The sequence below is a fragment of the Vombatus ursinus genome, unplaced genomic scaffold (genome assembly GCF_900497805.2).
Source record: "Vombatus ursinus unplaced genomic scaffold, bare-nosed wombat genome assembly UNPS02001419.1, whole genome shotgun sequence".
NCBI classification, from domain to species: domain Eukaryota; kingdom Metazoa; phylum Chordata; class Mammalia; order Diprotodontia; family Vombatidae; genus Vombatus; species Vombatus ursinus.
Genome location: NW_020941197.1, coordinates 22,734,710 through 22,761,772, shown reverse-complemented (window position 1 = coordinate 22,761,772; position 27,063 = coordinate 22,734,710). Strand labels below are relative to the sequence as shown.

The window sequence follows — 27,063 nt, the reverse complement described above, 5'->3', positions numbered from 1 at the left end:
CATGTTAGATTTTTCTATTAACATTTCCTGCCTAATAATATTTGTATATCAGATACTTGATATTATACACACATTGGAGAGGAATCATGTTCTTTTTTTCCCTTTTAAAATTATTTAACTGAGTATAAAATGTCTTGTTAGATATTAATATAGACCTATCAGTTCTTGCCCTCAAAGAGTTCACTTTCTCACTTACTGTACATGAATGTACAGAAGGAAAGTATGATAAAGAGATGAGGAAAATTGAAAAAAAAGTTTAGAAAATAGAAGAACAGGACTATAAATCTCAAAAGCAAAAATGCAAGGGTTTTTTTTTTTGTTGTTGTTGTTATCTTTCCTGGGAATAATTTTTTTTTTTTTTGCCCTGCTGGAGAGTTCTGTGTAGGAGTCAAAGATTCTCAGCATATGGAGGTTTATTACTTATCTTCTGTATATGGTCTGTCCTTTTAATAGGCAGAATTTACATGGACTGCCTCTATTGAATTTACCAGAAAGATGGTACTGTGACAGGTTGAGGTGTTAATGAAGAACTAAAATGAGATTTCTTCTTGTCATTTTCATTTTTTAATTTAAAGCTAATGAATGGCAAAGATACAGGATAATGACAATGATATCCTTAGTCACATGTGAAAATTCCCACTGAGAAATTTATTCATTTTGCATAGGAAAAAGATTGAGTTATCATGTAAGAAAATCATTGTTTAAATGTTGTCATCAAGACCATGAAGCTTTTCAAACTTTAAAAAAGCTTCTGATAGTTACTGTACTGGGGATAATTCAATGGCATCTGTCAGGTATAAATAAATATCCTGCCTTACTATAAGTTACAGAAATCCGGTTTGACTTCATTTGAGTACCCTACTGAAAAGTTAATCTGTTCACAACAGAACCTAGTTGAGAACCAATGAGCATGCAGATAATCTTGTCAATCATCTTCCTTGGTTTTTCGTCTCAGCATTTCTTACAGGAAATCTGTTGCTGTGTCAAGTTATAGAGAACAGCTCTTGACCCAAGTTACTAATCAGTAAGAAACACATATTGCTGAAGGAAGAAGCTGGTTGGGGAAAGTGTGTAGGACGACTGGGGTCATGTTAGAGAAGGACTCACCATGGCCACAGTTCTGTTGCTAGCTGACTGGCGAGGAAGTACAGAGCGAAGGGCAAAATCTATGGAAATGAACTCCGTTTGGAAGGCCTTTGATTTGATGCTGCTGACCTTTCTGATTAGCTTCTTAGTAGCTGGTAAGTCTGAATTCTCTTTGAAAGGATACTTAGAGAATGAGTAGCAAGCCTTGATCTTAAGGACTGCTGAACTTTGCATTTGAGTACTGTGCTGGTTTTTTAATGTACATCCACATGTATGTATACAAACATTTGCATATGTATGTTTATGGGGGGGGTGTCTTTCATGCTTTCTTCAAGCCTTTTCATTTTTTTTTTTCTAAAATAGTCCAAACACCTTTTGCCTTCTGGTTAATGGAAGTTGGATGCAAATGACCGTTTTCTGTTACATGCACAGGCTACAAGGTTGTTTTACATAATTGAATAGCTCTGGCATCTTGTCTGTGGTGGAGGTGTGCAGTCATCATTGAGAACCGTGGGTTGAAGGAGATACTCTTCAACCTGTGGGTTTCTGTGGGAGTTCTGAGGAGCATGAAGTTGCTCTTCGGGAGTCCTGGTTTCACTGTCAAGGGTTGGTAGGAGTTACTGTAGGAGGTGATTTTGAGGTTTCACTTTGAGAAAGAAGTGGGTACAAGGTAACTATATGTGTTTGTATCATTTAATGATCAAATGTGATTAAAATATATTTCCCCAAGTTTCTAATCTGAAATCTTGTCCAGTCTCTAGAGACATACTTTTGTGTTGTTTTTTATTGATGGGGTAATTTAGAAGCCTAAAAGTAGAAACCCCAAATACTTGATTTCAATAAAATGCCTGCATATACCTGTACCTTAGTAAGCATTTTGAACACGGGGGGTTTCCTCTACTTTATACTCTGACTTTTATGGCTTTTTTTAAAAACAAAGAGTAGTACTATTCATAGTACCACTTTAACAATCCTTAATGTTGAGATAATGCAGCAGTTTAAACTTTTATTTGACATCAGGTGGCATATTTTTCAAGTTATTCCTTTGTGACTTGATGCCTCGATAAAGAATATTTTGTAAAGTTTCATTAACATTTGTTCAATGAAAAACTCAGGTTTTTTTGGGGAATAATAGTAGGTTAGTGGGTACTGATAGCAATGCCAAAAAGAAAGGAAAAAGCATAAATAAAAATACATAGAAAAAACAAGAAGTTAAAAAGGAGATGCAAACAGGGTAATTTTGTTACTACTCTGTTAAATATAATATGCACTTTAAAAATCCAAACAGTATATAATAGAAGCTCATGGTTTTATGTACAATCCTCTTTTTTAGTGAAATATTTTGATGATAACATTCATAATAAAATCATTTAAAAAAAGAAAATCATGTTTTTAAAAAGTTTCTATAGTACTTTCAAATTTACAAAATGCTTTTGTCAAAATATTCCCCTGTAGGATCACAAGTATTATTATCCCTATTTTATAGATGAGGAAACTGATACTCAGAAAGATTAAATGATTTGCCCAATGTCCTATACCCAACAAACTTCAGAAGCAACACTGAGTAGGGAAAGGAAATACATTACAAGTAAGAGATCGTCCTGTAGATATTTTCCCATAAATTTTGAATTAAGGGAAAAAAACCCAACATGGTTTAGAAAAATTCAAGGTGAATCCTTAATTTATAATCTATAATTTGAGTGTGTCTATACTATAACCAACAAAATATTTTCTGGATTCTAAATAATAGAGGTACTAAATAGTACTTAACAGAGACAATAAAGGACAAATGTCAACAAAACGTACCTTTTGTTTTCTTTTACCTTCCTTTCTACCAAATAGTATGGGATCCAGTGATGGTGGCCTCCTTACCTTGCTTGTAGAAGACATTTCATTTTCCTGTTCCATATGTGTGTGTGTGTGTGTGTGTGTGTGTGTGTGTTTATATATATATTTTTTCTGGTTATCTCCCATGTCTGGAACGCGCTTTCTCCTCATCTCTGTCTCCTGACTTCCCAAGCTTCCTTCAAGTCCCAATAAGAACAACGAAATCCCACCTATAAAAAGTCTATAAAATTGTCCTTAATTCTAGTGTCTTCCCTATGTTCATTATTTCTAATTTATCTTGTCTATAGCTTGTCTGTACATTGTTGTTTGTATGTTGTTTCTCCCATTAGACTGTGACTCCCATGAGAACAGGGATTGTCTTTTGCCTTTTTTTTTTTTGTGTAGCCACAGTACTTTGCACAGCGCCTGACACACAAGAGGTGCTTAATAAACTCATATCTTGCTGACTTGACTCATTATTTTAGAGCTGTTAAGAAAACTAGAAAGAGCTTTGCAAACCTTATAGCATGATATAAATGCCATATATTATTATTATTATTTGAGAAAGGAACTAGATCTGTGATTCCATTAATATAGATAACTCCCAGGTGAGGAAACTCCCTCTACCAATGTAGGTCAGCATTTTCTGTGCAACTTAATAGTTTTAGAGGATTGCCTAGAGCACTGAGAGGAAAAGTGACGTGCCCGGGGTCACAAAGCCAGTATTTGTCAAAGATAGGACTTGAACTCAGGTTTTCTTGGCTTCGAAGTCAGCTTTCTATTGCCTATGCTAGGTTTCTCTAATTATTATTAATACTAAATACAAATATATGCAGTTACTTAATACAGTAGATTCTGGGATGTGCTGTAAGGTAATAGACCTTGAAGAAACTTAACATAATTTTTTAGAAAAAATGTTGGTTATGGGATAGTTTGGGCTGCTGTTTAGTGCTTGGAGTAACTATGGGGCTGTCCTGCTGATGTACATTTATTGGGATAAGTAGCTTCTTTTAAAGTCCCTGAGACCAATAGTGATAGTGAAGAACAAACATATGGTACTATAGTACAGTTTTGTAAGAATGAGTGAATAAAATGTGAAATAAATAAATTATTGTGGAATTAGATTGTTTCAAGAATTCCATCACAGTACTGAGCTATCATTGCCTATGAGCCAATGACTTTGATACAGATCATGTTAATTGCTTATGATCATGGTTAGTAGCAGAAATTTTGTTACCTCAAGCAATATGGCAGGCAATAGAATTGGGTTTTCAACAGAATGTCTTGAAAGAAAATAGACCTAAGCAGTTTATTATATCTCTCATGTTTTTAACATTTTAATTTATCTAGTTTTAAATATCTACGTTTGTGGACATGACCATGAAGGAGTTATTCATAAATTATTTTAGCTAATTTCTCCCTAGTATTAAGGCTAAAGTTTCATGTTTCAATTAAATTCATTATTGCCAGTTATGAGAGTAATTTCGGAGAGGGCTTATCTAGGGTGTGGGTAATGTAGGAGACCCTTTTACTTTTTTTCCTCTTTTCTTTTTGTCTTTGGCTAATTTTCGTCTTCCACTAGAGGTCAGGCTAGTAGCAACAAAAGGAGGTGAAATGCAAACTTCTTCACTGTATCACAAAAGTCCTCCAAATGCCTCTCAGTTCACGATAGAGAGTTGACCCTGGCTTTTTGAAGGCCATGCTAAACACAGGGCAAGCTTAGTATGTAGAAAGCTGGTGGGCTTGGGAGGATAAATCTGACAATGGTTTTTCCTTTGTCCGAGGACTAGATTGAGGATCAGTTTGTATAGGTGCATCCCTTCATTGGCTGTAGGCTAATGAATATTTTGGGTTTAGTAACTCTTGAAGACTATTTACCAAGCTTTAGAGCAGATGTTCTTAACCTGAGATCCTCAGGATCTATGAATTTGGATAGAAAAAAAATTACGTATGTATTTCAATATAGTTACTTTCCTTTGTAATATTATGAATTTCATTTTTTTTTGCATTTAAAATCATTCTGAGAAAGAGTACACAGGCTTCCCTTGATTGAGTCAATGAATGACACAAGAGGTGAAGAACCCCATTTTAGAAGAATTGTATGAATGGAAGTGGGGGTGGGAATGGGGTGGTTTGGGGAGTTAATGTCTGAGGAAATAACACTGAGAAGATAACAGACTCTTGAAATACTGGAGTAAAAAAGCAGCTATTATAAAGGCTAGTATTCAAAAAATGTTGAAATTAATTTTTGAAAATGAGGTGTTTGTGTCATTCCAGTCTTTGTTTCTATGGATAATGGAAATGAGCTTTATTGTAACTCCTCTTCTTCATAATGATACACATTTTTTGGTCTTCTTGTTAGTGTTTTTATTAATGCCATGCCATTGTTCACAAAATTATTGTCAATCAATAAACATTTGTTAAGCACCTCCTGTATGCCAGGCACTGTGTGAAACACTGAGTATTCAATGAAAGACGAAAGACAGCTCTTGACCTCAATGAGCTCACAGTCTAATAAGGAAAACAACATGCAAACATAGTTATGTACAAATAAGCTATATACAGGATATATAGAAAGTACATGGGAAATAATCAACAGAGTGAAGATACTAGAATTAAGGGGAATCGGGACAGGATCAAGTAAGATGGCATGTAAATGCATAAAAATCTCAAAGACCTATATAAACATATAGACAGTAAATTACTGTCACTATTATTATTATTAAGATACTTTAAAAAAATCAGAAAATGCCCCAGGCTCCCATAAGAAACTAATTGTACTACAATCTCTCTGCTTGCTGATTAAGAAAATACATAACAGCCAAAAAGCCTTTAAATGAATTGTTTAGCCATTTTTAGTTGTGTCCGACTCTTTGTGACCCCTTTTTCGGGGATTTTCTTGGCAAAGATACTGGAGTGGTTTGCCATTTTCTTTTCCAGCTCATTTTACAGATGAGGAACTGAGGCAAACAGGGTTAAGTGAATTGGTTACATAGCTAGTAAGTGTCTGAGGCTAGATTTGAACTTATGAAATTGAATCTTCCTGATTCCAAGCCCAGTGCTCTATCCACTGCATTACCTAGCTGCCCCATAATTATCCACAATTAGTAGGATATATACTATGAATTGTTATTCAAATAATGTCTATGCTAATGTAGAGAGTAGCAGAGGCCTTTCTAGGATATTTTCCTGACAGGATTTTGACTTCGTGTTAATCAGGGTCAGGTCTTTGCTTTGACATTAATCATAGGATCAAAGAACTAGAGCTAAAAAGAATCTGAAAGGTCATCTTGTCTAACGCTGTCATATATATAGTAAAATGGAAGATCCAGGATTCAAACTCAAATCATGTGACACCAGGTACTGTGTTCTTTCCATGCATTCCACTGATAGCTCCTTATCAAAGTGAGCCCTGAGTACTTCTTGGTCATTTGGGAGTTATTGGAGATGTAATGGTAGAACATCCAAGTGGAGTTGTCCTATCAATAATAGTTAATACAAGCCCACAGCACAAGTAAGAGCACATGTCAGGGCTGAAGCTATCGATCTGTGAATAATCCCTAAAAAGGTAGGTGATAATTAGAATAATGAGAGGAATTAGAACAAGTATGTATAGAGGGAAGAAAAGATATGACCACTGTGGAGAAATGCTCAGTGCAGAAGAAAAAGACCCAAGAATCAATGCACAAAAAGTCAGAAAGGAAAACAAGCAGTGTAATAGAAATTATGTATAGGGGCAGCTAGGTGGGGTAGTGGATAGAGTGGCTGGCCTGAGGTCAGGAAGACTCATCTTCCTGAGTTCAGATCCCACCTCAGACACTTATTAGCTGTGTGACCCTGGGCAAGTCACTTAACCTTGTTTGTCTCAGTTTCCTCATCTGCAAAATGAGCTGGAGAAGGAAATAGCAAACCCCTCTAGTATCTTTGCCAAGAAAACTCCAAATGGTGTCACTGAAATGACTGAACAAGAACAACATAATGGAAGCTGAGGGAGGAGTTTCAAGAATAGGATTGTTCTTAGAATTGTGCATTGGAATTCTTAGAGAGGTTGAGGAGAAAGAGGAAAAGACCACTTTATTCATTAAGGTGGTTCCTGGAGAGCAGTAAGAAGTTTTAAGAGAGTAGCCTGGGTAGGAGCAATATTATAAAAGATTAACACAGTACCTGACACATAGGAAGGACTTAATAAATGCTTTTTCATTCATTGAGAGTGTAATAGGTGCTTGAGAAGTGAGGAAGTAGGTAAAGATCACATGGTTTAAAACTTTGGCAATGAAAGGAAGGAGCGCTATGGGACAGAAGATATAGTAGGATCAAAGAAAGTTGTCTAGATGAACTCATTTGAAAAAAGAAGAGAAAGAACCTAAGAAGAGGGAGAGATTGCAGATACCGGAGGAGGACGAGAGAATCGTGAGGGCATAGGTGAAGTGGAAAGGATTGAGCCATGGCAGAAGTGGTTTTTTTTTTTTTTTTTAAACTTTAGAGAAGAACAGAAACATCCCTCTCCTGCCCCCTACCATATACTGGGGAAGGATAAAAGAGTAGGACTTGAGGCAATGATATGTATGCTGTGAAATACTAGAAAACTGTGGCTTAGATTTGGGGTCAGGAGGTCTAGGTGTGAATCCCAACTCTGACATATATAGGCTGGTTGACCACTTAACTTTTATGAGGTTTAGTTTCCACATCTGTAAAAGAGAAATAATAGTATTTACACTTAGCTTACAGGGAAACACTTGGTAAACCTTGGAGGATTATATAAATATGAGGGGTGAAGTTAAGAATGGGGAAACATGGAGGAACTCACAATGGATTAATTTATTGATTTGTGGACAAGATTTACCTCCCAGTGTGCCTTAAAGGGTATCTGCTTCAATTTATTTTGGCAACTTAACTAAATAAATCATCTTTCTACATTCTCCTATCTCTATAAAAATCAACCTGAGTGGTGATGAGTTACATTAAGTCTAATCATTCCTCCTTCTGACCAATTAACACACATTTACAATCTGTCAGGTACTAGTTAGGCATGCAGTTGATAGCAATGAAACTGAGAATTTTGTCTGTGGGGCACCGCTAAATAAGCCAAATGGAATTCAGGTTCATAACTAACTGCAGCTTTACTAGCCCTATTGCAAAAACTAACCAAGCTACTGCCTTTTTTATTACTCCAGTGTCTTGGATACCCAGGTACAATTTATTTATGTTACAGTTTATACTAACATTCTGAATTTTGCATCCCTTCAAGAAATCAACATTATTGCTTTTTCAATATTAATTAAGAAATAGACATATGGGGGCAGCTAGGTGGCACAGTGGATAGAGCTCCGGCCTTGGAATCAGGAGGACCTGAGTTCAAATTCGACCTCAGATGCTTGACACTTACATTTACTAGCTGGGTGACCATGGGCAAGTCACTTAACCCCGATTGCCTCACCAAAAAGCAAAAAAAAAAAAAAAAAATAGACATATTGTTATTTCTTTCAGCCTCACTTTTTTTTTAAACCTCTTACTTTCTAAAGCCTAGTCACCAGAGTCCTCATTTGCTGATGTCACTAATGCTGTAGGTTCACACATTACCCAAGCATGAGTCCTTTGAAACAATCCTTACATTTTGCCAGAATCTGGGCCCAGATTCAAATGCAGATCCTAGTTATATTTTCTTTTTTAAAAGCTTTGTCATTCATTTGGAGTTATATATCCTTCCACTCATGCATACTGGAATCGCTCCACACCTTTGGTGTAGTCCATATCCATCTCTGTCTTTTGTTTTCCATTCTTTCATTATTATTTTTTAAAGCCATATTACCTTGATGATTAATCCATCCATCACAACATACAAAGAGAGTGGCCTATGATTGCGTCTGAGAATAGTCTAGTTCTAATAGCTTAACGTTCCTCCATTGTGACTTTCACTGCCAACTGATCCTTTAATACCTGAATTAACAGAATGGACAAAAAGAATAAAGATAAAAATAAATGGCTACATTGTCACATGCAACAGCCCCTATTTTAGATGAATAGTTCTTATATCTCTTTTGAATTACTTGTAACTACTTAGCCTTATCCTAAACTTTCTCTTTTCCTAAGCATAATCTTTTCTGCCACCTTTGGATATATTCTATTTAGAAAGAACTGCTAAATGTAACTTAAAATAGAAAACTGTACACTTTGTAGTTAAGCTTCCTTCCTTTTTGGAAGGAATTAAAACTTAGAACTAAAGCATTCAGTAAGTGAAGGTTTGGCCACAAGATGTGCAGATGAGAAGGGTTAGTTTTAATGTTTTCTTTATTTGAAAAGCTTCTCTGTATCCTGCCTCTAAAAGTACAAACTTTTATTTATTTTATTTTTCTTGTCTAGTTACTTAAAAGTTCACTGACGCACCAGGGCCATCTATCATGGACTAAAATAAATAACATTTAAAATCCTTAGAGGAGAGAGGCATAATGATAGAGACAGTGGTTGAATGACTGACACAGGCCAGGTATGTTGAACTGAGTAGGGTAATTTAGATGAGAATATTCAGTGGATCAACAGGGTCTGAATTACCTTTTATCCTTATTATCTGACTATTTACTTTCTTGAAATCATAGGCTTAGAGTATGTTTAACTCTCTTCCTGTCATGTTCAACTTCCTACAAGGGAATCCCTTCTAAATAGGATTGTTCTATAGTATTCTTCTAAGATGTTTGTCCATCCTCTGCTTGTACACCTTAAAGGCTGAGAAGTCAAAATGTCTTTTACTTTTGCATTCAGAGGTTCATAGAATTTTTAAATTGGAAGGACCTCAGAGATCATCTAGCTCAGCTCACTTTTTTTTTTTTAACCAATGAGGAAATAGGACTCCAGTGGTTAAGTGATTTGTCCAAGTTTATTTGAAAACAAGTTTAAGAAAGCCTTGGGTGTGAGGTTTAGTAGCAAAGCTGAGACTAAAATTTAGGTCTTCTGATTTATTTTGTCCATTACTCTTTCTGTCACAGTACATTGCCTTTCTGCAAAAATTAATTATAGACTACAAACATTGGAGAGAGAACCTCTTTTGGTGGTTATCAGATTTTTACAATCTGTGGATCGATTCAGCAAGGAAAAAGATCACCATGGACCAATTACCTACCTCCAAACATTTGTTTGCCAAAAGTACCTCAGCAGAATTATTAAGAATGGATTGACTTTTAATGATACAGCAATAAGGAGATTTCTAATAATGAATTTCAAATCTATTTCAAAGATGAAAGAATAGCCATTGCCCTTTGATATAAGGGAGGTAGGGGTTGGAGTAGTGTTGGGGAAATTGATCTGGGTTTCTTGAGAACCCAGGGAGAATCTCAGCCATTGCCAGGTCTGCATAACTAGAGGTCCAATAAAGTAACCAAACTGAAAGAAAAAGAAATTTATTAGTAGGCTAAGGAAGACTGCTTGCTGGGAACAGCTTCTGTTCCCTAGGACATAGATTTGACTTATGTAGTTTTTTAGGCCTGCTGAGAGTACATGACCAATCAGTAGCATTCTGAGGCATTTGATTAGATCAATGGGATATTGTCTGTCTCTATAGGAAAAGTGGTCTGTATTGCAGAGTTTTGTGTATTCAGCTTCTGCAGTATAGGAGTAATTGAGTCAGGTTTTGTTATAGCAGAAGGGGGAAAGGGGAAGGCAATTCATTTAGGTTCTGTCACATAGTCAGCAACACGTACTCCCCCACTGAGGTGGGGAGGTTGAAGTTCAGCCAAATAGCACATTCAGGATAATGAAATTTTTTTTTCCTCTGCCACAGTAGCCATAGTAATGAATGAATGAAAAAGCATTTATTAAATACTCACTACGTGCAGGCACTGTGCTAATCACAGGAGATAAAATACAAGCAAGCTAGTCAGACTCCCTTTTCAAGGGGCCTAGTCTCCTAACAGAAGACAACTCATATGGGAATGAAAGCCATAGAAGAATGTTTTGGACAGGGAAGTCAAAAAGAGTGGTGATTGCAGTCATAGAGAGCAATTGACATATCGTCTCCAGGAATGATAACGTTGATTTGATTGCTATACTCAAGTAGACAGACAGATAGATATAGATAGATACAGAGATGGAGTAATTATTAATTGCTTGCTACATGCCAGGAATTGTTCTCAGAGCTGGAGTTGGAAAAGGAGATGGGGGGAAGGAGGGAAGAGATGGAGAACCAAGGTCAACACATTGACCCTGTCCTTGGAGGATCGCTAAATAAAGCTCCAGAATAACCTATATATAATAACTAATATAGTGTAGATGCTAGTTGCTAGGGGCAAGAGGGAGAGTTGAAAGGAATTTATTCAACACAACCCAAATATCTCTGGGCCTGGAAACAAAGTCGATCAAAAAGACAGAATTGACTTAAAGCGTTATAGCTGTGCTAGCTCCGTGTGGCTTACAAAAAAAAATAGACTTGAGACTGCAGGCTAATATGCAAAAGAGCTGTGGACACTTGTGAGGAAGAAATCACTTAACAGCTATAATTCAGTGAAGAAGCAGATGTCAGCTAAGCAGATAAAGTAGCCCAACACATGACATTAGAAGTTCCACCAAAGAGCAAATAGCCTCAGGAATAGAGAACTATTCCAGCTGAGCTGCAACCCTAGGAGCATGATTTGGCCAGGCTGTGGGTCCCCTCTTCCACTGGTAACATAGTAGCAATCTGTAGTGGGGAGGTATCCCTTTTGGTATGTGTGTATTTTTCCTTGTTATTTGCTTTGGTGTTTTGTTTAATTAAGTATTGTTGCCCATTAATGTGCTACCTGTTTGCTCTCGTAAAAGGGAACTTTTGGAGGGGATGCATGAGCTGTGTTTTTTTTTTTTTTAAATGGATATAGACTCCAAAATGTATCTTGAACCTAGGCATGTGTCACATTGAAGAAGCCATGGGCTATATGATAAGTACTAATACAATACTGATAGTTTTCATGGTTCAGTTCATGGATAACTTGAGAATCCCTTATTAAATGCTACTAGTCTCCAGATAAGACTTTCATACTGTTTTTTTTTTAGATATCTAGTTTACCCCTTTGAACTTAGATAAAAGCATAAAGGCCAATCATTTAATTATTTTAATGAGCTCTAATAAAGGAGTCCCTACAATGGCTGTCTGTAGTCCATCTTGGAGTTTATAAATGGTGCCAGGAAATTTTCCCTCTGTGTTCCCTATATCCTCCAGTTTAGAGATTTAGGGAATATAAATGTTAAGTGAGAATTTAAAGTGTTCAGTGAAAAATTTCCTTAATTTATCTTATTTGGTCATTTATGGAATCAATCTTATTGTTGCCTTTTGTTTTTATGCTGCAGTCATTTCCAGATATAGAAATGTCCCTCCCTCCATCTCTACCCAAAATTGAACCTTTCCTTATAACGAAGAGTGTAGTTAAGCAAAAACAATAGATACAGTGACTACATCTGATAATGTATACAACATTTTGCCTCCATAATTCCATTCTGGGCCCTTTTTTCTTCTCCCTCTAGCCTATTTCACTGGTAATCTCATTAGCTCTCAAGGATTCAATCATTTATCTCTTTGCTGATGATTCTCAAATTTACTTATCCAGTCCTGTCTGCAGACCTCCAGTCTTGTATCTCCAACTGCCTATTGGACGTCTCCAACTGAATGTCTTGTAGACATCTTAAACTCAACATATTCAAATTGAATTAATTATCTTTTCCTCCAAACCTTCCACCCTTTCAAACTTCTCTATTATTGTCCAAGGCAACACCATCCTCCCGTTCACCCAGCTCAAAGCCTAGGCGTCATCTTTGACTCTTCACTCTCTATATTCAATCTATATTCAGTCTGTTACCTGTTGAATTTATCTTTGTAACATCTCTCACATATGTTCCCTTCTCTCCACTGACAATAACTGCCACCTGGTGCAGGTGGTGCAGGTCCATGGCACTTGACTCCTGGACTATTGCAATTGCCTACTGATTGGTCTTCCTGCCACAAGTTTTCTCTCACTCCAGTCCATCCTTTACTCAGCTGTCAAAGTGATTTTCTTAAAGCACAGATCATATCATGTCACTCTCCTTCTCAATAAACTCCATTGGCTCCCCATCATCTCCAGGATCAAATATAAAATCCCCTCTTTGGCAATCAAAACCCTCCCCCAACTTTCCAGTCTTCTTATACCTTACATCTCCTCCCTGAGCAACCAGGCAATTCAGTAACATTGGCTTCCTTACTGTTCCTTGAATAAGGAACTACATCTAATCCATCTCCTGACTCCTGGTATTTTCACTGGCTGTCCCCCATGCATGGAATACTCTCCCTCTTTATTTCTTCCTCCTGCCTTCTTTAACTTCCTTTAAGTCCCAGCTAAAATCCTACCTTCTATAGGAAGCCTTTCCCCATCCTACTTTATTCTAGTACAGGCGCACACAACTTGCTGGCCGCTAAAGGATTTCCTCTACATACAAAGGATGTCTTCCTCTACATTTTTTGCGGGCTGCCCTAAATCCTTTGGCATGCCGTAAGCCGCCTGCAGGCCGCAGGTTGTGCAGGCCTGTTCTAGTTCCTTCCCTTGGTTGATTATTTTCAATTCATCCTATGTGTAGCTTGTCTATGTGGAGTTATTTTCAGGTTCTCTCCACATTAGACTGTGACCTCCTTTTAGGCAGGGACTGTATTTTGTCTTTCTTTGTATCCTCTGCTCTTAGCAATGTGTAGCACATACTAGGTAGGCACAGTTATTTAGTTAATAAATATCTATTGACTAACACTGATAATTCTGTGCCTCTGCTAAGAGGAAGGATGGTGTGTGTGTGTGTGTGTGTGTGTGTGTGTGTGTGTGTGTGTCTAATTATCTTTTCTCTGGGATCATTGTGGTTATTTTGAAGGACTCAGAATTCAGCTTCCTTTGTCTTTTCATTGACCTTGTTGTAGTCATTGTGTATACTGTTCCGGTTCCATTTAGTTTATACTGAATTAGTTCATACCACCTTTCTTTGAATTTATCATATTTACCATTTCCTATTGTACAATATTTGAGTACATTCACTTTTCTATTACACATAAGTGTAATAATACTTGTTGTTTGATTTCTATACCACAGATTTTTTAGGCATTCTCCACTTGATAGATGTCCATTTGGTTTCTTTTTCTTTTCTTTTTCTTTTTTTGCTATGACAAGGTATACTGCTATGAGTATTTTGTACATATTGGAACTTTGTATCTGACTTTGATCTTCATTGGCTACACACAAAGAAATCTGAGTCTAAGGTGCTGAATCACTTTTCTTGAGTAATTTAAAATTATTATCCAGATCAATTGGACCAATTCACAGTTCTTCCAACAGTATATTAGTTTGTCTTTCTTCTCATAGCATCTTCGATATGAATGGTTTCCATTTTTTGAGTCATTTTTTTTACAGCTTTGCAGGGAGCGAGGTAAAACCTTAGCATTGTTTACATTTACACATCTTTTTATTAGTGATTTGGAGCATGTTTATCATCTGGTTGTGGATAACTTATGCTCTTCTGGAAAATGGTTTGTTCACATTTTTCATTAGGCCTTCGAGGCAATTTTGAGGTTGACATTTCAAACACTCAAATGCCAGGAAATTTAGAATACAGCTTCCCTAGTCACCGCACTTGAGTCAGAGTACATGTTTGCACTGAAAGATTGTAAGAAGGTCCAGAAAATATGTCACTGGTACATTGACACAAAAAAAGAATTTGCTTTAGCACACCTCGAATTTCCTGGATTTTGCGATGCTGATTAAGATCTCAACCAAAATGTACTAGTAATTTGAGATAAGATCTCAGAGCTTAGAGATCTCAGAAAAAAAAGTGTGCTGTATGAATTTATGGCATTATTAGTCTTTGTGTAATGCTTTGAAAGGTATTTTATAATTACATTTATAACAATCCCTCATTGCATACATGCAGGTTGGTAAGCATTATTTTTCATTTAAAAAAATGAGGTAACTATAGTACATAGATTAATTGAATTGTGTCAATTCAAATTCATGTATGATGAGCAGAACTAAGAAGAGAATATGTCTTTCCCTTCTTTTCCTTCACTTACTGTTTAATCCATAATGTTTTATTACTACATTCCAAATACTTCTAATTATTCACTAAAAATAACTAAATATGGAATTTATGTTTCAAAGAAGCAGATATTGTCTAACTGTGATTTATTTGGGGAAAAATAAGGAGGAGTAGTTCAGTCAGGTGGTGCAGTGGATAGAGTGCTGGGTCTGAAGTCAGGAAGATTCCTCTTCATGAGTTCAAATCTGGCCTCAGACACTTACTAATTGTGTCACCCCGGGCAAGTCACTTAACTGTGTTTACCTCAGCTTTCTCATATGTAAAATGAGCTGGAGAAGGAAATGGCAAACTGCTCCAGTATCTTGGCCAAGAAAACCTCGAATAGGTTCATGAAGAGTTGGACATGACTGAAACAACTGACCAACAGCAAAAGGAGGAGTAATAATTAGAAAAATCAATGAGGAGAGAAAACAATAATCAGTAGTCTGGCTCACCAATTTTGAAATGTCTTGATGAAAATTTAAAAAGTGCATCCATCCATTCAGATATTCATTTTTCATGAAGACAAATATAAATCAATCAGTAAGCATTTTTAAGCACCTATTATATGTGACACACTGTGCTAAGTGTTGGGGAAGAAGCAAAAGATAGTCCCTGACTTCACAACTTGGAAATTGTCATAATTTATCTGAATCTTTTAGAATTCGCTTGATGTTTTTAGTTTTTGTTTTTCTGAGTTAAAAAAGCAGTTACATAGTTAAATGGAAGAGGAGGGATTATGTCTAATTCAATTTTCTGTGGCAACTAGAACATGGACAAAGTGATGCTTAGATATTTCTGTAGATAACTTGACCCCATCAATGTGGATGCCCATGTTCTGCTGTGATGGGTAGGTCAATGCTGCCTTTAATTTTTCAGTATTAGTTTGGCAAACTCCCAGAAAACAGGTGAAACATCTTGATCCAGTATGTGAACCTATAGATGTAGTTTCTTAAATGATAACAACATGTAAAAGAAAAAAGCCTTCAAAGGAAGCTGACTTCTGAGTAAATAAGAAACCATTAATGCTACCAGAGAACAGAAATCCATATATGTTACATCCATAGATGTAACTACTTCTCATAGCAGTCCCATGAAAGAAGTCACCCCAGGGTGAATGGTTGGGATTATTCATGGAAAGGGGACCTGAAAGCCCAGAATTTAAGTTTATACTATTGGATAAATCAATGTACTCTTTTTACCATCATATAATAAACCCCACAATATTAAATAATTAAAAGTGTTAGATTATGTAACATTTACTTACTGGTCAAATTCCATAATAGAATTATAAAGCTCTTGATACTAAAAAAAGATCTCTAAAAATCACCAGGTTCAGTTTTTTGCCTTCAAACAGATAAAGTATTGCATCTCCATTTTATGAATGAGGTAATTGAGAGCAAAATAGGTTAAGCAGTTTTGCCCAAAGTTACAAAGTAAGCATCAATTCCTCTGTGTCATACTTATAGGGAAGTTTTTATAACAATGGCTTGCAAGTTAGCTAATCCTTAGGAATTCAAATTAAAATGCTAATCATGAATATTATTTGTCTTGGCCAATAGTATAAGAAGAATGGATAATAGCCGAATTATTACCAATTATTTTACAGAGAATAAAAAGATGGTAGATGTAATGAAACCCACTTCAATATTTAAAAGCATTTTAAAATGTAAGCCTAAAAAATAATGGCCTTGCTCCAAGTTTTCTTATCTCCCAAGTGAAGAGAGAAATTTTGAGTGGGAGAAAAAAAACATTTTGGATACATAAGGCTATTATGTTATTCTTGTTTTAAAATTCAGGCCAGGGGCAGCTAGGTGGCACAGTGGATAGAGCACTGGCCCTAGAGTCAGGAGGACCTGAGTTCAAATCCGGTCTCAAACTAGACACTTGACATTCACTAGCTCTGTGACCCTGGGCAAGTCACTTAACCCCAATCGCCTTGCAAAAAAAATCAATTCAGTTCAACTGGAAACAAAGTAGGCCCTCATCACTTAGGAGATATCTGGAAAATCTGTGATCTAGGAATATACTAGAGTATCATTGAACCATAAGAAATGACAAATGTAAGAAATTCAGAGATGGGATGATTTATATGAACTGTTGTAGAATAAATTAAGCAGACCCCAAAGTTTCTAAGCTGACTACAATAACGTAAAGGAAAAGAGTTCTCAAAGCAAACTACCTCTGAGTAAATAAAAAAAATCACTAATGGTCCCAGAGAATAGAAAATGAAGTCTGTCTTCCTTCTTTCATCAGAGAGGAAGGGGACTACCAGAGCTGAATGTTGTATTACATCCTCAGAAGTGGCCACTGTGTTGAGCTTTTTGTTTTGTTTTTTCTTAATTCTTTTTCTTTGTTATAAGAGAGAATTCAATCTGGGGTAGGGAAGGCTTGTTTCCCCATTCTTCTATATATGTGTGTTGCAACAATAAAAACAATTTTTTAAAAAGGCAATTCAGAATTCTAGAAAGGGAAAGCAATAGGTTCGGAGGTTCAGAGACAGAGGAGACCCTTAGAGGTTATTTAGTTCAATCCTCTTATTTTATAAATGAGGACACTGAAAACTGAAAGCTAGAAGGGTTGTGACTTATCCAAGGTAACACAGGTAGCTAGCAAACAGCAAACCTTAGACTTGAACCCAGGTCCTTTGACTCTTAAGTCAATGGTTTTTCAGCTGAATCACAGATTCTGAGCTGAGGAGCAATTAGAATAGTTGTTCAAGCTTAGACCTTACTAGAAATGTAGCTTATACTAAAATACACTTAGGGTTACTTGAGGGTAATTGTTATTCAAGATGGATACTAATTTATTCATAGTGATAATTATTCAGAATGAATGATAATTCAGGTAATTTAACACCTGTAATTAAGCTACTGAATAGAGACCTGAAATGGAGGATGGGAAGTAGCAGTAAAAAATGGACTTGGGGAGATCACAAGCAGGAGAAAAATAGCAAGCCAATGTTAGAAAAAAACTGATATTGGTGACATAATACACAAAATTGTGCAGTGCAGTGGATAGAAAGCTGGGCCTGGATTCAGGAAGACCTGAGTTTAAATCTGGCCTCAGACACTTAGTAGCTGTGTGACCTTGGGTAAGTCACTTAACTCCATTTGCCTCAGTTTCTTCATCTGTAAAATGAACTGGAGAAGGAAATGGCAAAACACTTCAGTATCTTTGCCAAGAAAACCCAAATAGGGTCCCAAAGAGTCAGACATGATTGAAACAACTGAACAACAACAGTACACAAAACTGGCACTTATAAAACTCAAGTTTCCTTTAAAATTTGTATATTTCATAGATTATAAGTTGAAAATTATGTTAATTTGTATTATTTTATAAAAATGGATTAGTCCATACCAAAATTAAGTCTAATTGCTCTGTCTGCCACAATTTAATGAGGTATCAATTGCATCACTGGTACCAGTAACCAGTGTACAAGACAAAGAACTTATGATGATTTTAAAAGTCTCTCTAGGACTCAGCTTGAGGCTTTAACTTCCTCTAAGTGATGTAGATGTCAGGAAAGCAATAATAATAAGCATTATGGTAGTTGAACCAAAAGAGGAGGTATCTTGAGATTATACCAGAGCAATGTAACTTTATTGTTGATAATTGACAAATAATTGGAAATAATGAACTTTGTCAGAGTACCACAATGAGGAGTAGAGCAGTTCAGTTTGATTGAAATGAATGTGGCACTTTGACTAAGGACTGGATACCTGAAAGGACCTGTATCGGAGAAGAATTTTAAAAGGAAGAATTTTGATCTCTCATGTACTATGCTACTTTCTCCAGATAAATATGTTTTAGGAAGCAGTCAGAACCATTGTTATAATTATTAAAATTAAAAGAAAAAAAAGAAAGCATGTTAGGACCCAAATTCTGAGAATTACCTATCATAAATCAAGGAAAGAGGATTTAGAGAACATTTCTGTAGCATCTGGAGTATTTCCTCTTTATACAACAGGCCCCCTAGAATAGATGTTGTTGTTCAGTTGTTTCAGTTGTGTCCGACTTTTCATGACCCCATTTGGGGTTTTCTTGGCAAGGATACTGGGATGGTTTGCCATTTCCTTCTCCAGCTCATTTTACAGATGAGGAACTGAGGTGAACAGGGTTAAGTGACTTGCTCAGTGTCACACAGCTAGTAAGTTCTTGAGGTCAGATGTGAACTCAGGAAAATGAGTCTTCCTGATTTCATGCCCAGCACTTTATCCACTGTGCCACCTAGCTGTCCCCTTCACCTAGAATAGATACCTGAGGTGTAAGGTACTCTATAGATCTGCATCCCCTCAAAACTAACCCTCCACTGATGGGGTTTACTTTTTCCCTCTAGTCAGCTACAGGACACAAGTATTTCCAAGCAAAGTCATTTAACGAAATAACAGTAAGAAAAGTCACAATGGAATGTCCTCCCACAAATCTGAGACCCACTCTTCCATAAATACAGAGACCTTGGCTCCCCAGGTCTACCCATCCTGCCAGAGTCTAGGTATAGTTCCTAGAATCTCTTCCTAAAACACAGGCGGACAGCTCCTTACCCAGCCATCCCACAGAGCTAATTAAAGTCAGGCAGACCAACCCTCCAGACTAAGTTTAAATCTTTACTTTTCTTGTCCAAAATATGGGCACAAAAAGACAGATTCTGGATAGTCAAAATTCTCATCTTAATTCATAATAGCCTAGTCAGGGATGGGGAACCTGTGACCTTGAGGCCACAAGTGGCCCTCTAGGTCCGTGGGTGTGATCTTTTGACTGAGTCCAAGTTTTACAGAACAAATCCTTTTATTAAGGGGATTCATTCTGTGAAGTTTGGATTCAGACAAAGGGCTAAACTTGAAGACCTAGAGGGCCCCATGTGGCCTAGAGGCCACAGGTTCCCCACCCCTGGTAGGTGGTCTCTCCCTTAGTGCTTCCCTATTAAGCTGTCTCCATAAACACCTATGAGTGGATCAAAAAGCAATAAGTGTGATTATCATAGGCAGTAACTTTGTGAGACAGCTGGGTCTAACTCCCACTTACTTTTCCCAGCAAATAGGAAAAAAAAAACCTAAGTAATAAAACTCTAGTCACATAATAACCCCAAATAATCCATGCTGTAACTTCAATTAGCACCAGTTACTTGGATTGGGGATTGGGGTTATTGAAATATTGAAAATATTGAAAATGGGGTTTTCTGGTTGGTAATGTTAAATAAGATAATTCAGCTTTTATTGTGTTGAAGAATTAACCAGTGACTCATAAGGAAGCGATATGCTATTTCTGATCACCCTTTTTCCATGATGTGAAGCACCCCAATTATGGAAGTCTCTGTAATGTCAGGTTTTGCAGAGTCATGCCTGTTCAAGGCCTATAATGTGGGTGGCGTACTCTCATCTAGGCATATGATAATAAAAATTTTGGAAAGGAAAATTTTAGTGTTCAAAGTGAGTAAGAGGTTTCAATAGTGCTAAAATAAGAGAGTGATTATGCTTCCTATCATGACTTTGTCCTAGATAAAGAAACTATGTTTTTGAAAAGTTGTTTTTGATGTTGTGGTTTTCTTTTTTAACATCATAGTTATGAGGAGCTAATATTTCTGATATATATATATATATTTACCTACAAGAGTTTTTATGTAATTTTCAAAGCAATGATTAGAAGAAAATTCTAGAGAATTAATGACATTATTAATATATTAATGACATTTATACATAATATATGATATGACATAATATAATATATAATATTGGTATATGAAATATGCAACATATTAATGACAAATTTGAGAGACAAAATGGATCATATATTTAGAACTTGAAAGGGCAAGATCTTGTTCAACCCCCTCATTTTACAGTAAAGGAATTAAAGTCTAGAGAATTTAAGTGATTTGTCCAGTCACACAGTAAGTAATAGAACTAAAATAAGCCTAATTCTCTGGCATCAAATTCAGTGCTTTCTCCACTGAACAGTCTACATGATTACATGGCTAAAAGAACAGTTAAGCTTAAGCTAAAAGGAACTCACAAGTTAGAGTGGAAAGAAAACTGGACCAGGAGTCGTGAGACTTATTTTCTTGTTCCAGTTCTGAAATTAAAGTTATATGATTCAGGACAACTCATTTAATCTCCCTGGGACACTTTCTGCATGTTCAGAACAGAGAGTTAGACTATATTATCTCCAAAGTCTCTTTCAGTTCTAACGTTCTGTGATTCTAAGCACAAAAAAAAGAGATGGAACACAGTATTTAAAGGAGCAAAGAAAGATGCTGACAAATAAAAGTATAGAATTTCTTCACCATTTTGTAAGTTAATAACTGTAACACTCTCTAACATTCCCTATAGTTTTAGGAGGGCAGACCCACATGGTTAATCCCAGAACCAATGGTAGCAGCCAACACTTGGGGCAATTCTTCAATATAAATTTAGACTTTAATAGTAGTGAGGTACATATGTAAGGAACATTTGACAAATACGGTTCTTAACTCCAGAAAGTCCTTTTTTTTTTTTCTTTCCTTATTCAGTCCTTTCTGTGGCTCTACTCTTGTTTGCCAGGGCCAGCCCTCCCTTCCATCCCTGGCTGACTTTCTTCACTGCCACCCTAAAAGCAGTAGTTTCCATGGAGTGATGGCCTATCTGTATCTCTTATCTCTGTGTCTCTTCTGAATACCATGTCTCCTACTGGCCAATTAGTTTCCTTTCAAAGTAACATGGTTGATGGTGAGGGAGCAAAAAATTCTCTCCTTCTCACCCTGAGGTTGTGGGTTCTTCCACTACTTGCTTCCATTTTGGAACTCCCTCTGATTTTTTAGGGCTTAACTATTTAAAGTTAAGCCTCCAGGTGCATGGCTAATTTGTTTTCACAACCAATTGTGTTATTCCCTTTTCTCAAAGAAGTGTTCACAATACGTGAAGATTCACTGCATATTGCTGCATTTTTACAATGAGTTTAATATCTCATTAATACCTTGTGATTACATTTTGAGCTGGGGTAGGAGGAGTTACATATCATTACTGGTATTATTCTGAAGGATACTATTTTAAAGTCATTCTCTTTAGTAAGCATTTAGTATTTCTCTGTTGTAGATGTACAAGATCACAGACTCATAGACAGACCATCTTGTCCAGTATCTCAATATAACAGATGAGAAAACTGAGATACATGTTATTTTAGTGATTTGCCTAAGGCCATAGCAGCTAACCTAATGCTTTCAACTTTCCTCAGTTTGTCTATAACTTTCTTAATTGATCTTTCCCCCTTTTATGATAATGCTCAAAGTACAAAAATAAGATTTGAGAGTTTAAGATGATTGTTTTGAAATCTCATGTGTTGCCATATTGCTTTCTAGAAAAAGTCTCTCAATTTACAATTCTACGAACTCTCTAAGAGTGTAGCTCTTTCCCCAGTAAGTTAGTCAGTCAACAAGTATTTATTAAATATTGGTTACTGTTGGAGGGGGGTACAAAGAAAGGCAAAAACAGTTTCTGCTCTTAAGGGACTTTCTAGTAAGGGAGACCACATATAAATATCTGGGGGAGTACAAGAGGTATACAGAATAAATGAGAGATAATCTCGGGGAGGACATCTGGGGAGAAAAGAGAAGCCTTATTCAGAAGGTAGGATTTGAATGAAATCTTGAAGGAAGTCAGGAGAACTATGAGGCTGACATGAGGGAACAAAGCATTCCAGGCATGAGGAACAGCCACTGAAAAGGCACAGAGACCTTTGCTTTAGAAAAATTACTTTGGCAGATGATTTGAGGATGGATTAGAATGGAGAGAGACTTGAGGGAAAGAGTTGTTGTTTGTCCTTCATTCTCAAACAGGACCATGACATCAGGAAGGTGATGCCATGACTTACAAGTAAATTTGGATTTAAGTGGGGGGTGTGTGTGTGCAAAGTCACCTTCCTCCTCTGGAGTCATCAGGGTCCAGTGGCAAGATATAGAATTAGGATGACTGGAGATGGCTCCTGAGGTAGAGAGACCAATTAGATGGCAATTGCAATAGTCTAGGTAGGAGATGATGAGGGCCTGAACTAGGGTGGTGGAAAAGCATTTCAACTTAACCAAACAACTTTGGGCTGAAGGTAACACAATTTTTGAAGTACACAGATTTCTTAAATTCTTAAATTCCAAAAGAACAAAAACTATCATATGTGACATTGCAAAAAAAATTACTGAGAAGAAATCACCAATTGTTGATTGATGCCTAGAATTATTCCTCATCACCTTCACTTCTTGGGAACCTCAAGGTTTAGCTCAAATACAATTGTCTTTTAAAGGCCTCTGATTATCAATAATCGATGTATATATTTGTGTGTGTATATCTTTCTTTCTATCTATCACTTATATAGGGGCAGCTAGGTGATGAAGTAAATAGAGCATCGAGCGTGGAGTCAAAATGACCCATCTTCCTGAGTTCAAATCTGGCTTCAGATACTTGTTAGCTGTATAATCCTGGGCAAGTCACTTAACCCCATTTGCCTCATTTTGCTCATCTGTACAATGAGCTGGAGAAGGAAATGGCAAACCACTCCAGTATCTTTGCCAAGGAAATCCCAAATGGGGTCACGAAGAGTTGGACACAACTGAAAAATGACCAAACAACAACAACAAACGTCATCTATACTTATATCTTTGCTGGTTTCATCTGTGAATATGTTTTTATGTGGTAGAATATGGGTTTCCTGAGGGGAAGGACTATCTCATTTTTGTATCTATATTCCTGGCACCTCGCACAGAACTGGGTACATGCTTGATTGGTTGACCCATGTGCCTACTTGTTATTGTTGTTGTTGTTCGCTCTTCATTCTCGAAGAGGACTATGACATCAGGGAGGTGATGCCATGACATGCAAGTGAATTGGATGTAAGTGAGGGAGGGCTGTGCAAAGTTACCTGCCTCACTTTCTCCTCTAGAGCCATAAAATCTTCAGGAAACTAGTCTGTCTATAATTCAGGGTATCCTTGAAGAAAATACGAGAAAGGAACACAGACTTTTACAGATCATTTGCTGAAGGAGACCCCATCTTTATACAACCACCTGAGAGGAGTAGGGAATGTACAATGCCTCTGTATCTTTTGTTTGTTGATTATTAAAACAACAAAACAAAACAAAAACCCAAGCAAACGTTTGACTTGGTAGAACGAAATACAGCCTTATTTATTTCAACTCAATTTCCATTGGTGTCAAATTTGTTTCGAATGAAGGATCATTTAAAAAAAATTCAGTTCCAAATTCTCTCCTCTCCACCCCCTCTCCTACCCATTGAGAAGGCAACAAATATGATAGCCATTATAGATATGAATTCGTGAAAAAATATGTTTCCATATTAGGTATGTTGTATGGAAAAAATCCCAACAAAGATGAAGTGAAAGAATATGTTTCAATCTGCATTTAGAATTAATCAGTTCTCTCTCTGGAGGCAGACAGCATTTTTCATCAAGAGTCCTCTGGAATTATTGTAAATCGTTGTTGATTTTGTAAATATTGTATTTACAAAACAGTTACAATATTGTAAATCAACATTGATCAGAGTAGCTAAGTCTTTCATAGTTGATTATTGTTATAATATTGTTGTACAATAGTATTCTGTTGTGTTCATACGTCAGAATTTGATCAAACATTCTACAATAGATGACCACCCTTTTCTAGCTTTTTACTTTCACAATTGGCATATACAATTTAGCCCATTCTCCTTCCTTTTCAATTTTGGGTCCATCTGCACAATGGGCTATCCATTCACTGTATATCACAGTCTGAACAATAGGCATCTTTCCATTTGATTTCTCCTGTGTGAAATTTGAGGCTAGTATGTTTAGTGTGGTTGTGAATCTTATTTCATCATACAGAATTCATTTAGAGATGCAACCACTGAGATAACTTTGTTCAATAGCTTTCTGATTACACATCATTGCACTATTAGTAGCATTGCAAATTGATTCAGTCTCTTTTGGAAAACAATATGGCATCATACAAAAAAGAACTAACTACAAAACTGTTCATAACTTTGATTCTAGTGATCCCACTACTAGGACTACACCCTATATATCCTGTCTTATTGACAGGAAATAAGTAGACCTATTTTTTAAAAAAAAATTAGCAGAAGTGTTCCTAATAGCAAAAAGAAAAAGAAAAAAAAATCCATGTGTCTAATGATAATGGAATATTTCAACAAATGTGTAATGGACTATTATTGTGTTTTGAGAAATTACAAATATGGAGAATCAAAACCATATGAGGTTTATATTAAATGGTGTAGATTGAATAATAGTAACTGACATTTATTATCCAGTTTCTTCATCTTCACAATGATATGCTTGGCCCCCATCTCTAGATATAGGATTCTAGAACCTTCACATCTTCAGTATTTTCTCTTATAGGTTACTGGCTGCTATATTTGTTCTTTATTTGCCAATAATAAAAAGTAAACATTCTGATAACTTCATATGCTTCAAAACCAAAGAATAGCTGTTAAATATGTGGAAAATATTCATTGAAATTAAACTGTTCTTTTATCAGAACCATAGGACAGCTAGGTGCTGCAGGCTCTGGAGTCAGGAAGACCTGAGTTCAAATCTGGCCTCAGAAACTTTCTAGCTGTGTGACCCTGTGCAAGTCACGTAATCCTGTTGCCCTCAGTTTCTTCATCTGCAAAATGAACTGGAGAAAGAAACGGCAAACTTTGCCAAGAACACCCCAATGGGGTCATGAAGAGTTAGACACAACTGAAATGACTGAATAACAAATATCAGAACCCTATACTAGGTCCCCTAGGTAAAAATAGTATTTGGACAATCAAAATTTATATTGTATGTGTAATAAAACATTCATCAAGAATTTAGTATTCACCTACTCTATGTAAGACACTGTTCTAGACATTGGGGATAGAAAGTTAAACTGAAAAGTTGTCCCTGTCCTGAAGTAGTTGAATTGTGCTAAAATAATAGAAAAACTTATGTAAGAGAAACCTAAATAAGCCAACAAACAAAAAATTAAATAAAATGAATGGGTTTAATTAGTTGATTTCTAAGGGTCCTTTCAGGTCTAACATTATACTGTAGCATTCTATGATTTTATAAAATTGATGTTGGCTATGCTTTGGGAGAGGTCTTCTATCCTCAGAGAAATTATTATGAGGCATTGAAAATTGTCGGTCAGAGTCACCTGTCTCAGGTCTCCGAGAATTGTTTCAAGACTTTAGTAACTATTTGATTATCCACAACTGTCCCTAAAAGAGGGAAATAATTAGGTTATACCACTGTCAGTTGGGGGCAGCTAGGTGGTGCAATGGATAGAGCATCAGGCCTGAAATCAGGAAGACTCATCTTCTTGGGTTCAAATCTGGCCTCACATTTACTAGCTGTGTGGTCCTGGGCAAGTCACTTAACCCTGTGTGCCTCAGTTTCTTCATCTGTAAAGTGAATTGGAGAAGAAAATGGCAAAGCACTCCAGTATCTTTGCCAAGAAAACTCCAAATGGAGTCCCAAAGAGTCAGACATAACTGAACAACAGTAACACCATTACCAGTACATACACATCCACCCACTAAGGATGGAGAGAAAGAAATATCCCAGAAATATTCATCAAAGCTAGATTAATGTCTAGCAAGCTCATTGTCACAAAGGCAGCTAGACGTCCCAGTAGATATACAATAGTGGATTTGGAGTCGGGAAGACCTGAGTTCAAATCCCTCCTCAGACACTTACTAGTTGTGTGATATGGGCCAAGTCTATCTTTCTCAGTCTCAGTCTCCTGATAGGTAAAATGGGGATAATAATAGCACCTACTTCAGGATCAGGTGAGGTAAAAATAAGAAAAATGCTTTGGAAACCTTAATATGCTATAGAAATGCTAGCTATTATTATTATGAAGATTTTCAATGGGTGTGGGCAGTGATACCCAAATATCCTCCTTCTGTCATATGGAAAAAAAGGTGGATAGCAACACAAAGGATTAGAAATATTAATATCAGTATTTTATTTGTTGTGATTTCATAGATACTAAAAAAGACTTCTAGGTATCTCCAATATCAAATATTTCCTCTACCTGCGAAGTGATAACTAAAAATGTCTTCAATAGAGAAAAAAGCCTCTATTCCATAATTTGAAATAAGGCTTAAA

At 36.4% G+C, this 27,063-nt stretch overlaps 1 protein-coding gene across 1 annotated transcript in view; it reads left to right on the top strand.

Annotated features, from left to right (window-relative positions):
* Window positions 1-960: 960 nt before the first annotated feature.
* The window catches only part of CD200R1 (CD200 receptor 1), a 38,846-nt gene continuing 12,743 nt past the window's right edge, over window positions 961-27,063 (top strand). The window contains exon 1 of the mRNA XM_027867500.1: window positions 961-1,241. Coding sequence (XP_027723301.1) covers window positions 1,109-1,241 — 133 coding nt within the window. The 5' untranslated portion in view covers window positions 961-1,108. The remainder of the gene's footprint in view (window positions 1,242-27,063) is intronic.